This window comes from Oryx dammah, unplaced genomic scaffold (assembly GCF_014754425.2).
Source record: "Oryx dammah isolate SB20612 unplaced genomic scaffold, SCBI_Odam_1.1 HiC_scaffold_19, whole genome shotgun sequence".
In the NCBI taxonomy this organism is placed as follows: Eukaryota; Metazoa; Chordata; class Mammalia; order Artiodactyla; family Bovidae; genus Oryx; species Oryx dammah.
The window spans coordinates 76,397,319-76,411,680 of record NW_024070203.1 but is presented as its reverse complement, the minus strand read 5'-3'; the positions used below and the strand labels follow the sequence as shown (position 1 = coordinate 76,411,680).

General features: G+C 36.2%; 1 protein-coding gene across 3 annotated transcripts in view; it reads left to right on the top strand.

Annotated features, from left to right (window-relative positions):
- Nucleotides 1–14,362, top strand: part of VPS13B (vacuolar protein sorting 13 homolog B) — a 772,631-nt gene that overhangs the window by 486,195 nt on the left and 272,074 nt on the right. For 2 of the 3 annotated variants that reach the window (XM_040260994.1, XM_040260993.1), the window contains exon 33: nucleotides 2,290–2,433. In XM_040260994.1, the coding sequence (XP_040116928.1) occupies nucleotides 2,290–2,433 (144 nt within the window). Of the gene's footprint in view, nucleotides 1–2,289; nucleotides 3,156–13,666; nucleotides 13,670–14,362 lie in introns of all 3 variants that reach the window. The other variant, XR_005724545.1, reaches the window with a different exon arrangement.

The following is a 14,362-nucleotide window of genomic DNA, read 5'->3' as shown; positions in this document are numbered from 1 at the left end:
TGCCTACAATGCAGGAGACCAGAGTCCTATCCCTGAGTCAGGAAGATCCCCTGGAGAAGGAAGTGGCTACCCACTCCAGGATTCCTGCCTGGAGAATTTCATGGATAGAGGAACCTGGAGACCTACAGTCCAAGTGTCGCAAGAGTCTGGACATGACTGAGCAGCTTTAACTTTTATTTTCTTTTTTCATGTAATAACTCATTGAGCTGTCATAGTAATCCTATTAGCATCTCTTACTGTCCTCATTTTGTAGATGAGGAAACTAAAGCATGGAGAGTTAACCTGTCTAAATTTTCACAAGTAGTTAGAAGCAGAACATGGTATGCACCCAACTGGTCTGGTTCCCGGTCATATACTCTTGATCTGCACAACCTCTTTCTAATAAAAGTAGCAATAATACTGACAGATTACTATGCATTCTCACGTGGATTACCTTACAAGGAGAGCTCTACACAAATTACCTTATTTACTCCTCTGAGCATCCATTAGTTAGATATTATGAGTATACATATTTTATAGATGAGGAAACTGAGATCAAAAGAAATTAAGTAATTTGACCAACATTACTAACGGATCCCGGTTTGAAGTCTAATCACTATGCTATATTTTGCCTCTATGCCTAAAATAGAAATGTAATAATAATGGGATTCTTTATGTTTAATGTTATGTTAATTTATAACATAATTTATGATATGCTGAAAACTTTATAAATTTTTGATCATTCATAGAGTTATAAGCAGTTATGAAAACTTTGGAAATATTATGTACAAATTAAATGTATTATTATTTTAAGATGACAAAAGTTTATATCCTTCTCTCAGTTTTTAAAGAACAGTATTTTGTGTTATCTTATTTGATCTTTATAATAACCCTGATAAGGGAAGCCAGTGGCTCAGAGTTAGAGAATCCTCCTGCAATGCAGGAGACACAAGAGATGCTGGTTCGATCCCTGGGTCTGGAAGATCTCCTGGAGAAGGGAATATAACCCACTCCAGTATTCTTGATGGGAAAATCCCATGGAGTAGGAGTCTAGCAGGCACCAAAGTCCATAGGGTCGCAAAGAGTTGGACATGACTGAGCCTACTAGGGCAAGTTAGGTTAGACAGGATATCTTTATATCCACAAAAATTGTATAAAAATTAAGTAAGTCTACTAATATCTTTCAGTTACTTAGTAACACAATTTGTTTAAAATACACAAGTGTATTGCTTTCATCATTACTTAAGGAATAAAATAAGAATTCTAACTATAATGAATAAAATCTGGAAACTTTTGGAGAGAAAGTTTATTTAACTAAAAAAAAGGGGGGGGGTCATTTCCGACATGCTGTTCTTTATGGCTTTATTAAAAGCTGCTCTAAGCTGTGTGTAAGTTTGTATTTGGACCCATCATAAGTCTCCTTAAATCCGTTCTCTTGGATGACACTAATAAAGAGAAGGTTTGTTGGACATTTCCAAGCATTTGAACATTGTCCACATGCACTTCATGGCAAGAGGCAGGGCTTCTGCTTATTAAGTGAAACTTCTGAATTATTTTTCATTTCGGTTTTCTTTTGCTGAATGGTTTTCCAACAGTGGATGTTCAAGTGACTCTGTTATGCAGAACAGCATCAATGAAGTAGTAGACATCTACCTAATACTGCCAAGATTTTAGCAGTTTAAAGAAGTGAAATTAATTAGTCTAGCTGTCTTTGGCTTCAGCGCTCCATTTTGTTATGAATCATTTGGAATGGATCCTTTGGAGAATACTCAGACCATACCACCTGTGACTATAATTGGTGCCTATAATTGCCTGTCTGCCCACCTAGATTGTAATCTTCTCAAAGGCAGATTGCCCTTCAAGACTAATCTCACCCTCTCTGATGTTCCTAGCACTCTAATATGCTGCATGGTGCTTATGAAATGCTAAGTATCTGTCTGTTCGAGAGGATGAACAAAATTATGCTAAAGAATTACATACATCACTGCCTACATATTGAAATAATGATAGTAGTTTGAGGTGTGAAAAGCCACATGCATATGAAATGGTGAAAAATTCTTATTATAGTGGGTTTCCTTGTAACTAGCACATGGCCTGCTGCACAACAGGCCCTCATAAATGTTTATTAATTTAATCCATTAAACTGTGTCAAGTAACTGTGCTCACCATATCTGCTATTCTCATTAACATATGAACTTGAGTCCCAGGAGAATTCATCAACATTCATAAAGCTCAAATAAGTAGAAATGATAAATTATCATATAATGCTATCATGCTTCTTTATCTATATTCAACTTTTTTTTCCTTCAGGAGATTTTAGTGTGTGGCCATTCCTTGGAAGTGAATATAACCACAAACCTGGACTTCTTCCTAAGTGTGGCTCAAGTTCAACTCTTACATCAGTTAATAGTAGCAAATATGACTGGACTGGAACCATCAAACAAAGCCACAGAGGTAACTCTTACCTGATTTTGATTAGGCTTACTGCATTTGTGCCAACTTAACATTGATAATAGAAAAACAATAATTAAATGTTTTCTGCTAATTATTCTATATTTAAATTTATTCAAAATATGTATATAAATCATTTGGGATTGGTATTCTTTATTTTTGAAATTTGCTTGGTCTCTTTTCACATAATTCATCGTGCACCTTTACAAAATTGCTGTGGCCCAGGCCCAGAAAAGTCACTGTTAAAAGCATGATTTTATTGCCCTGCTGCAGTTTTTAAAGTACAGTGCACAAAACCTGGTATAGCTTTCCCTTACTCAGATCCATTACAGGGACGGGGCCCCTTTTGGAAATGAACTTTGTAAGAGTACAATGGGAATAGCTTCAGAAAACAGCTTCTAAAGCATTTGTTTCCCATGCTCAGTGAAGAATGGACATAATCAAAAAACTTGAATGCCTGCCTAGAATTTTAATTTTGATCCAGTGTTCATTGGAAGCCTGCATTGTAACCACAAAGCATGTCAACATGAAACAAAGAAAGCTGCTTGTTAGATGCTTCTCAAGATACTGTTTCTTTGCTTTTTGTTTCCCTACTGCTATAATCACATCTGTACTTACAGTAATTAATTATTTTATAAAATCTGTAATGAAGAACCTGTTTATCTATGAAAATGACATTGCTTATATTTTTGTCATGAGCTAGATGCAGAAGTCTCTTAAGTCTTGTTTATTAAGAAGGAAGGGAAGGAGGAGGTGTTCCCTGAGAGCCTCTTGATACTAAGCAAGTGTGCCAGGTATCTTCATGTAAGTTAACTTGTGTGTCTTCAAGCATGTTATTAACAACCACTCTGTGAGCCAGATGTGAGCATTATCACCATCTTACAGATTAAGACATTGGGGCTCAGAGACAGTATGGGACCTGCCTGACAGCATACACACATCACTAAAAAATGGTGAATCAGAGTATTTAAATCTTTCAAGTCAGTACTTTATTCATTCTACCACAGTTGCTGTACTATAACTGTTACCTTAGTCCCAGTCACCTTTTTAAAAATTATTTAAAAATGATAAAAGCTGTTAACTTTCATAAAGATTCTCTTAACTGCATCATCTTTAACCCCCCGATTTGTTTGCTCAGTACCTTTTAAAAGGACTATAAAGCTATATATTTTTCAAAATATTGACTTTTCCCCCCAATATATTTTAGACCATCCATAAGAATATAAATATATGATATGAAAGTAAGCAGAGCAACAAATTTTCCCCATGACATTTTCAATGAAATCCTTGAAGCAACTTAGGTTGGAAACAAACTGTTACATTATCTGTGCCAATTTTATGAACCCGTCATGACAGAATCTGTCCTGTGAAACCTAACTCATGGATTTCTGATATGTTTTAGGAATTTATAGAATTTAGCAATTGGTTGCTAACTATTTACCTACCTATTTCTAATATCTATTGGTAGGATCTGATGTTAGTAAATAAGGCCCACTCATAGTTAGATTACTAACAACTCTTTCCTGAATGTCAAGTCTTTTCTCACAGTTCCATAAACAAGCTAGGATTGGTTTTGCTGTTTTAAAAATATGTCTGTGGCCCTTTATTCCTTCTTGGAGATGATATTAAAAGTACAGACAGTATACTGAAATACAGTATAAGCAGTACACTGCAAAATGATTAGTATGGTAAAATTTATTTTATGTGTGTTCTACCACAATTGGAAAAAAAAGAAGTACAAACTCCAGTGAGGAAAGACAGTTCGTTCCTTTCCACCGCCTCAGTAAGGTATGTCTGTGAAATTTCAGTATTAAAAGATCTTCCATGAACTAGAATATTTTTCTATTCATAAATGAGTAACACAACTCATATCTGATACATAAAGATACTGTAAAGAATTGGTATAATTTCTTCCTTAAATGTCTGATAGAATTCACCAGTGACCCATCTAGACCCCTGAAGCTTTCTGTTTGTGAAGTTGATTAATTATTGATTCAACTTCTTTAATACTTGTAGGCCTAATCAGATCCTCTGTTGCTTCTTATATGAGTTTTGTTAGAGTCTGTCTTTCAAGGAGTTGGTTTGTTTTCTTCAAATGGTATGGGCTGGACATAGTATTTCTTTATTATTCTTTCAGTTTATGTAGGAGCTGTAGTTATATAGTTATGCATTTCTGATGTTAGTAATTTGATTCCTCTCTTTGGGTTTTTTGTTTGTTTTCTAGTTTTTGGTTTTTTGATTAGCCTGACTTAGAAGGTTGTCAACGTTACTGATCTTTTTAAAGAATTAACTCTTGGTTTTATTCTTTTTCTGTTTTGGATTTCCAGTTTTCAATTTCATTGATTTATGCTCTAATTATTATTTCATTTTCCTTGCTTACTTTTAATGGTGTTAATATTTTCAGAAAATGTTTTACGAGGTTTCATTTGAAGCATTAGTTTTAAAAACTATTCAGGAGCATGAAAAGGTGATTTTGTTACTAGAGGAAACATATCTACAGTATAAACAAAGAGGAAGAAAGATGGATAGGTCTTTGAAAATCGAAAGGAAAACTGAACCAATCTAAAGATTATTGCTAGAACCAAGATTTAATATTATGTTTACTTATATAGACAACTAACATATAATAAAACTTTCAAGTATATAGCTAAAGGAGAAGCCTTTCGGGTAATATAATGACCAGCTGATTACAATCCAGTATTTTTGCTCTAAAAGTGTACATACTGCCTAGTGATCAAACAGTGTGTATTTGTACACTTTCATTTTCAGTGTTTCCTTCAAATGTTATGACTTCCATGATTTCTAGTTCCCAGAATATGCAGTTTCTTTATTGTAAATTAACCTTTTCTTATTTTTCTATGCATATATGACAGGCTGAGAAAATATGCAAGAAAAATAAACATGTGGTAATCAAAAGTGAAAGTCACTCAGTTGTGTCCAACTCTTTGTGACCCCATGGAGTAAACAGCCTTTTCCTTCTCCAGGGGATCTTCCCAACCCAGGGATCGAACCCAGGTCTTCCACGGGTAGATTCTTTATCAGCTGAGCCACCAGGGAAGCCCAAGAATACTGGAGTGGGTAGCCTATGCTTTCTCCAGCAGATCTTCCCAACCCAGGAGTCAACCCGGGGTCTCCTGCATTGCAGGCGGCTTCTTTACTAATTGAGCTATCAGGGAAGCCATTATTCAAAAAGCCACAATTAATTCCATATTACAAAGTACATGTCATTCTACATTCTATAGTTCGTGTCTCTATGATAACATCTGGCTCTATAGCACTAGTACAATAAGAATGTTATCTGGTTTCTTATCTTAGTTCACTGTCATTCACATGAGGTTGAAGTTCACCTCCGGGATAATTTCATAATCAAATCTAAATGTACAGTTCTAATTTTTCTCCAAAAATAGAGCTCTACGACTCATCCATGGTTTCTTTTCTAATGTTTAGCAGGGCAAAATTGGTTTACTCTTTAGAAGATTCTTTACCTTTTTATAAGGTGGTCTAGGTCCCATAAAGGTCCAATGGTATAAAAGTGGTTATTAGTAATATAATCATAACATTCATGAAAGAAGAATTAACAAGGGAGCTACTTTAACTACTTGTACCAATGTCAGGAAACTTTTGAAGGAGATAATGACTAAACAAAGAGTTAACTTTAATTTGTGCAGGTCTGTTTATAGGCTAGTAATGCAGACCATTTTTATATGATAATAAAAGGAAACTAAACATCATCTTAAGTATTCCTAAAGCTGTTGGTATTCAGGATATTATAAGGAGTTGATAAAAAATAAAACAAAAAAATCTACTTTTTTTAAGGGCTTCCCTGCTGGCTCAGCGGTTAAAGAATCTGCCTGCAATGCAGGAGACCTGGGTTTGATCCCTGGGTTGGAAAGATCCCCTGGAAAAGGGAAAGGCTACCAACTCCAGTATTCTGGCCTGGAGAATACTTTTTAAACATTCCAGTTGCAGTCACGCACACACACACTCACAAAAAAATACACCATAAAAAAGATAATTTGTACAGAATTTCAAGTATTACATGATTTAAACTGAGATGAAAGCTGAATAATCTGTCTGAAGTCTATAGAATTATAAACAGTATAGATAAGATACTAAAACTAGTCTGTTTACTTGAAATGGTTAATTTTTTAATATAATGCTAATTTTTTCTCAAAGTAGTGCATGAATTTTAACAACAAAATGTGGCTAAACTAAATATATCATGATAGTGTCAGTACGTTAGCATCCCCTTAGCCTTTCTTAACTCTCTAAGCTTTTCCTTCTGGTATTTATTTCCATCTTTCTGAATAAAATGAGTAGACTAACATCTCTTGGGCTTCCCTCATAGCTCAGTCGGTAAAGAATCTGCCTGCAATGCAGGAGACCTGGGTTCTATTCCTGAGTTGGGAAGATCCCCTGGAGAACGAAATAGCAATCCGCTCCAGTATTCTTGCCTGGAAAATCCCATGGACAGAGGAGCCTGGTTGGCTACAGTCCATGGGGTTACAAGAGTTGGACACAACTTAGCGACTAAACCACCACCACAACATCTCTTAATTTACCTGTTTTAGTATTACCTATTTTATTTTACTGTAGGTGAAGATTCTGTCTCTTTTACACTGCTCTTTCACTCCTGCATTTTCCAATATTTTTATATTATGTTTTTAAAGTCATTATGAATTGTTTTCTTCATAAAGACTATAATATGATTATATTTCCTCTCCTATATTCTTCTGTTTTCCCTAAAGTTAATCACTGCCACATTCTTTTTATTTACTCAGGTATTTTATTGTTGCTAAATCTCTATGTCTTCTCTCTCTCTACCCTGATCCCAACTCTCACCAATACCTAATACCTGGTATATAATTTAATTTTTTACACTTTGTGACTTATAATGTCACCTCTGCTTTTCCTGTAAAACCATCTTTCCTAAAGTTTTACTTCTGCCTTCTTCCTGGAGCAGTAGTCCTCTCAACTTGCTGCATACTTGACACAACTGATTCAGATGAGAGAAGGTTGTGATATTTGAGAGTAATGGTAGAATGTTGGGAAATTATAGGTAATCAAGTAAGTAATATTTTTTTTCTGTGAATATAAATTAATAAAATCACTAGTATCTTTATCCCACCATTCTAAAATATTAGATATTTTGAGTCCTCTATAGAAATAATGATGGTATAGAAAAATATTGTTATATAACTTATTCAGTTCAGTTCAGTTCAGTCACTCGGTCATGTCCGACTCTTTACAACCCCATGAATTGCAGCACGCCAGGCCTCCCTATCCGTCACCAACTCCCAGAGTTCACTCAAACTCATGCCCATCGAGTCACTGATGCCATCCAGCCATCTCATCCTCTGTCATCCCCTTTTCCTCCTGCCCCCAATCCCTCCCAGCATCAGGGTCTTTTCCAATGAGTCAACTCTTCGCATGAGGTGGCCAAAGTACTGGAGCTCCAGCTTTAGCATCATTCCTTCCAAAGAACACCCAGGACTGATCTCCTTTAGAATGGACTGGTTGGATCTCTTGCAGTCCAAGGGACTCTCAAGAGTCTTCTCCAACACCACAGTTCAAAATCATCAATTCTTCGGTGCTCAGCTTTCTTCACAGTCCACCTCTCACATCCATACATAACTACTGGAAAAACCATAGCCTTGACTAGACGGACCCTTGTTGACAAAGTAATGTCTCTGCTTTTGAATATGCTATCTAGGTTGGTCATAACTTTCCTTCCAAGGAGTAAGTGTCTTTTAATTTCATGCCTGCAATCACCATCTGTGTTACACATGCCTAGTATAGTTTACGTGGGTGTTTTTACAGTTTGCCATAAAATAGGATGTAATAGGTTGGACTTTTTTGAGCAGTGATTGAGTATTTACCCTAGGAGTGGTGACAGAGGTTGTTTTTTGGTATTATTATTATTATTATTTTAGCTTGGAAATCATCTGCTTTGGAGTTGATTCATTTTAGGAATGGAAATTCTGAAATTTTTAGTCAACAGTGTAAAATTCTTACAAGACTTACTTGACTAACCTAAGGATTGCTGGAGGTCATTAGAACTTGGAACTTAGAAATAAAGAAGAGGAGAATAGACTTTGAGTGGTGATGTAGTAGCAGGTGTTTTCTGGAGTAGAACTTTAGGCAAGATGAGCAAAACAAAGGCAAATGTACCTTGAGAACACAGGTGAGTGGAGGTAGGGTTTGAAAGCAGGAACTAAGGCTGGTGTGGGAGAGGATGTTGATGTTCTGGGTCTGTCTCAGTGCTTCCTGTCTTGAGGTGGACATGAATGGGAGAGGCCATTTCAGAGTTCACGTATTTCTGTAACTTTTCTCATTAGAAAAGGACATAGGGGTTTTGGATAACATGCTTGTGGTGTCTTTCTATTAGCATTACTATGCGGAGCATTTGTTTCCCTTCAGAGGCATCTGGATGGACCACTTGTAACCAGACAATAAACCAAAGCCCCAGTAAAATATGGATTCAAGCAGAGCCTTAAATGGGCATGAGGGCCTGGGAGGAAATACCTTGAATTTCTTCAACTGTAGACCTGGGAATGATACTAAGTATATTACTACCTATTCTCTCCAAGGGAAGGACTTCTTAGGTTCACTAAGCAATCACACCTGTTTCAATAAGTTAGACCTTGTCAGTGTTAAAAATAGTATAATTTTCTCCTGATAAATAAGCTTATTCTTAGAAAGAAACACGCCATAGTTACTAAAAGTTAGATCGTAAACATCAAAAAAGCAAGAAAAAATTAAAATTTCAGCCATTCTGATATTTATCCCATATAGATTTCCTGACCAGAAGACCAGTGAATGCGCCAAGCTTTCCTGAGGCACTATTGAACTGTCATCCTAGTCTTTTTCAGCAGTATTCATTGAGGGATTACTCTATACCAGACATACTGGCTACAAACAGATAGAGGTATGAAAAATAAACATACCGTGGCCCCTGTGCTCTAGGATTTTATAATATTCATGTAAAATAAAGCATAAATTTATAACTAAGAACTCAGAACAGTAAACAAAAAGTGTCACATAAGCTCTATTTAAAACTAGTGCTGTAATAACTACTCAGAATAAGGAAAAAACTAGGTAGTCAGAGATCTGGCTTCATAGAGAAGTTGGATTTAAATAGAGAAGAGTGACCTGCCTTGTGTACTCAGTAAATATTGAACCCTTCCTATGTGTCAAATGCTGTTATGGGTACTAGGTTAACAGCATTAAAGAAAAGAGGTTAAGTTTCTGATTTCATGTTCTAGTGCTCATATATTCAGAGGTGAAGAATAATTGGAACTAGATCAATATATATTGATACCTATATAACTAGTAATATATGACTGTATATATAAACATAGTATGTACATGCATGTATACATACGTACAAACTCATCCATGCACATAACTAGTCACATTCATTACTTACCATTTGCCCGAAATTAGTCATGTGGTCACACTTGGCTGCAAGAGAGGCTGGAAATGTAGTCTTTCTAATACAAGACCATATGCCCTGCTAAAAAGCATTTTATCATGAAAGAAGATAAATATTGGGGTACAACTGACAGCCTAAGCCACAGAGACTTCAGGGTCACCTGATATCCAAAGTTAGCATAGTCCTCAGAAAGCAACCTTTGCTCTCCTCAATACTTTAAACATATCCTAAAAAGTTCTACACCGTATAATTTTGCAAATCATTCAGTGCTGTTATAGGGGACAAGTGTTGTCTTTGCTCAGCATTTCTAACTTTCATCTGCTAATAGAACTCCCCTTCCTTTGGCTAAACAACATTCTCCTAGTAATACTTTATGTGGTTTTGATAGGAATTCCCATTTCAGGGTAGACAGGAGACAAAGGCCTGATTAGTTATCATATCAATCTCCCGCCTGATTAATTATCATATCAATCTCCCTGACCCAGTTATTGATCCACATATGTGCAGTTTACTCCAGCAAGTGCAGGGTTGCATATGAAGACACTGGGAAGAATAAGTCCTCTCTGCTAGGGATCATTAAGTGCAGATGTCGTCATATTGGAGCTTTTCTTTGACCACTGTCCCACTCTTCTCTACTGTCAGATGAAGAAAACCTGTGTCAGAAAAGAGCTGTTGAACTTATAGAAATGAACAAAACTGAGCGAAAGAGAAAATCTTTGACATCATCTGACTCCTTGACACAGTTCTAGTCAATGAGTTACAGGAGAGAAGTATTCTACTTATTTCTAGGAAAGTCTCCACATTCTTTTTACTCCTTGAAATAACAGCGTGGAAGTGACATGCTACTTATTACCATGTGGTGACAAACACTGGGACAAAAGCCACACACTGAGGTTAGCACAGTGGGTAGTGTCATCCTAAAATGTAAGTGACATCATGGAGCCACTGCAACCAGCCCTAGACTTTGTTTTATGTTAAAGTAAACATAAACTATTGAGCCACTAATATTTGGCTGTCCGTTACATAAGGCCAAACCCAATACTCACTGATGCAGACAATATTGCAGTGTTCTGAGGTGGAGATACTGAGAAAGTACTGAGCGCAGAATAGAATTTGATGCTGAATAAATGCTTGTAGTATAATTAGTAAATGAATTCCTTAATTCATAGGACGTCCTATTTCTGTTCATAGAAATAGCAAAGATAAGATGTATGCGCATACAGGACTTCCCAGGTGGTGCTAGTAGTAAAGAACCCGCCTGTCAGTGCAGGAGATGAAAAAGACGTGGGTTCGATCTCGGTTAGGAAGATCCCCTGGAGGAGGGCGTGGCAATTCACTCCAGTATTCTTGCCTGGAGAATCACATGAACAGTGGAGCCTGGCGGGCTATAGTCCGTGGGGTCACATAGTTGGAGACGATTGAAGGGACTTAGCACAGAACATGACACATATATATCAAAAAAACTAGAAGAAATTGATGATTAACTGTATGTTTGATGGAGACAGGCTGGGTATATATTGAAAGCTTTGAATACTAGACTGTAATGTTTTAAGTAATTTAGGCAGTAGAGAGTAATTGAAAATAGCTAAGCTAGAGAGTAACTCTTAACAGGTGTGCTTTGAAGCTCAGATCCATTTTAGACTGAACCTATCAACTGTACTCACACACTGATAGGAGGTATGTGATCTTCAAACACAAATGTTATAGTTACATTTACATTTTTTTTATTCTAACATAACAGAATATACTATATTCTATTACAGTATCAGTTTATTTTAGTTAGGATTTGAAATTGCTGTAGCATATAATATCACCTATTGTTTCCAGAAGGTACAATTCTTATATATAGATATATAATTAAAAATTTTTTTAAAAACGACACACTTTTAAAATGAACTAAATAGAAGGGTGAGAGGGCTAAGATTGCCCTAGGTTGTGTTCATATGGCTACAGTAATTACTCTGTTATTCCTGAATAGCAAGTAATCATCTTATTAAGCCTACTTACAGAGGGAGTTATGTAAGGAGTAACACATGCTCATTTTCAAATCAGTGTTTTAGAGTAAATAAAACTTTTGTAGCAAAATAAAAACCATATTTTTAGGGGTAAAGAATGGAACCACATCACTGGGGATCTGAAGGTGGAGGTTCTTTGATCCACACACTGCAGATCCTGGCGAGGAGTGTAGACAGCTTCTAAGACTAATTGAGCATTTCTTCCTGTGCCTTCTTGCCTTCCTCCTTTTCCTCCTCCACTTAACCACTTGGTTTTAGGCACTTCCTTAGCTCTTCTTTCTTTTCAGTCTCCAGCAATGACTCACTTAGTAACCTGTTCCATGCCTGCTTTGGTACCTTTTCTTATACTCTGACAGCTCTAAAAAAATTTTTTTTAAAGGAAAATATTATTTACCCAAAAAGTTAACTTTAATGATCATAAAATAAACAGTACTTAGTCTATATTTCTTCAGATTTCTAAAATAATGGATATTTCTACCAAAATAAGGTTACTGTTCGCCAAGAAGATTTCCTCTTATTTGTTGTATTTGACTCCTCCATACCTATTTAAGGAAATAAGAACCCCATAAAGCAGTGTATCCAGCTGTCCAAGAAGCATGATAAAATTACAGTTAAAAAAAAGTTACAATCAAACTTGTCAGATAAGATGAAGGTCCCTTAGCTACAGCTCTATCTAAAGAGTTCTATTCCCTCTCATCTGTGCTTCTCTCTAGGCCTCCTTGTCTGTTCTGTGTTTATATTTCTTCCTGTCTGTGCTAAGTTATATGCCTTCTCTGTGATCTTGAAATCTCTCTTTCTTACATATGTCTCTTGAATTTCCAACACTGTCTTTTAATATCTTATTCCTCATGGTATTCATCTGTAAGGTGAAAGAAAGCTCTAGGAAAACAGGTTATAGCTAATTATTATCTCTTCTGAGTCAAAATATGATAAAAAGAACTAGCTATTCAAAATAACTGAGAGTCAGTGATTTGCTTAGTTTCATATCTGACAGTCTGTACTTTTCTAACAAGCAGACTTTTGGACTTTCAATTACTTTTACATGGAAGAATCGACTTAAAAAAAATTAACATCAGAGCCATGGGAATGTGTATAATTCTCATCTAAGATTTCATATATTTTACAATTGCTTATTTCTAGACCTTTGGCTTTTCATCAAAGGTTTTCTGTAGAAAATGACTAAAAACCCGCTCACAGAGTATAGAGATACATAAAATAAACACCAAGACCTAAATCAAATAATCTTCCTTCTACCCTTTTTTAAGATTCCTGGACTTCAGCAAATGTGCCATAGGTGCCTTTATACCTTTCTTTATAAAAATTGGCCCATTCAGTAATGCACCATTGGAAGACACAAAAGTGCACTGGGAAAACTGAAGTATTCTGTATTTTGATTGTGGCAGTCGTTACACAACTGTAGACACTCATCAAAGACCATTAACTGTTATATTTTAAAAAGTGACTTTTATTACCAGCAAATTACATGCCAGTAAACCTGACTTAAAAACATTTGACCGCTTAGTAACACAGCTTTGGAAGAGACAAAAATCCACTAGCAGCAGTGATCCCTATTAGTGACAGAGTGTCTATTACTGAAGTACTGAAGTGGCTGCCCAGTGTCTGTAACACAAGCTAACACTGGGTGCTCACCAAGTGCTAAGTAGTCTAAGTGTTATAGGTAGTTTAACTCCTTTAGTCCTTCAGTAACCCTGTGAGTTTGGGGCTCTTTCTTAAACTGTATTGGTATGGAAACTGAGTGTCAAGAAAGCCCTATGATTTGCACCAGATTGTATAACTAATCAGTATCAGAACCAAACTATTCCCCTTACCCCCCACTTGAGAACATAGTGGTTAAAAGTACTGTTAGTTCAGTGACCTAACTGGTATGAATATGAGTGTTTCAACAGGGAGATTAAGCAAAAACTTGTTTATATAGGCCTTATTTGGTCTAATATAAAATTTACCTTTTATTGTATTATAATAGTAAGCCCCTGAAGGATCTAAAACAAGAGCATGACATCATCAGAGTATACTGGGAGGTGGATTGGCTGGGAGACCAGTGGCAGCTCCAGACGATGAGAATCCAAAACTGAAGCACTGATTTAGGGAAGAGGAGGAAGGCCACTATTGGGCTAACTGCATTTGCTTGAAAGGACGTATAGAAGGAGGAAAGTCCTAGGAAAATAGGTTCTCGCTAATTCAGTATTATTCTTTGAAAACAAAACTTGATAAATGGGCTGGTTTGTCTCAGCACATGTTTTAGAGGAAAGATAGGGCTCTAGATCGTTTTCTCCCCAGCTCTTCTAAATTGTATGACAAAAGGCAGTGACTCTCCTGCTACATGTTTGCTTATAGGTGTCAGCTCTACTTGAATTCAAAGACCACAGTTTGGAATCTCCCTGTACTTTGCACCTACTTGAACTCTCAAATACTCAGGTCACTATTTCATATATGCCCTCAAATAAAAATGTTGAACTATTGT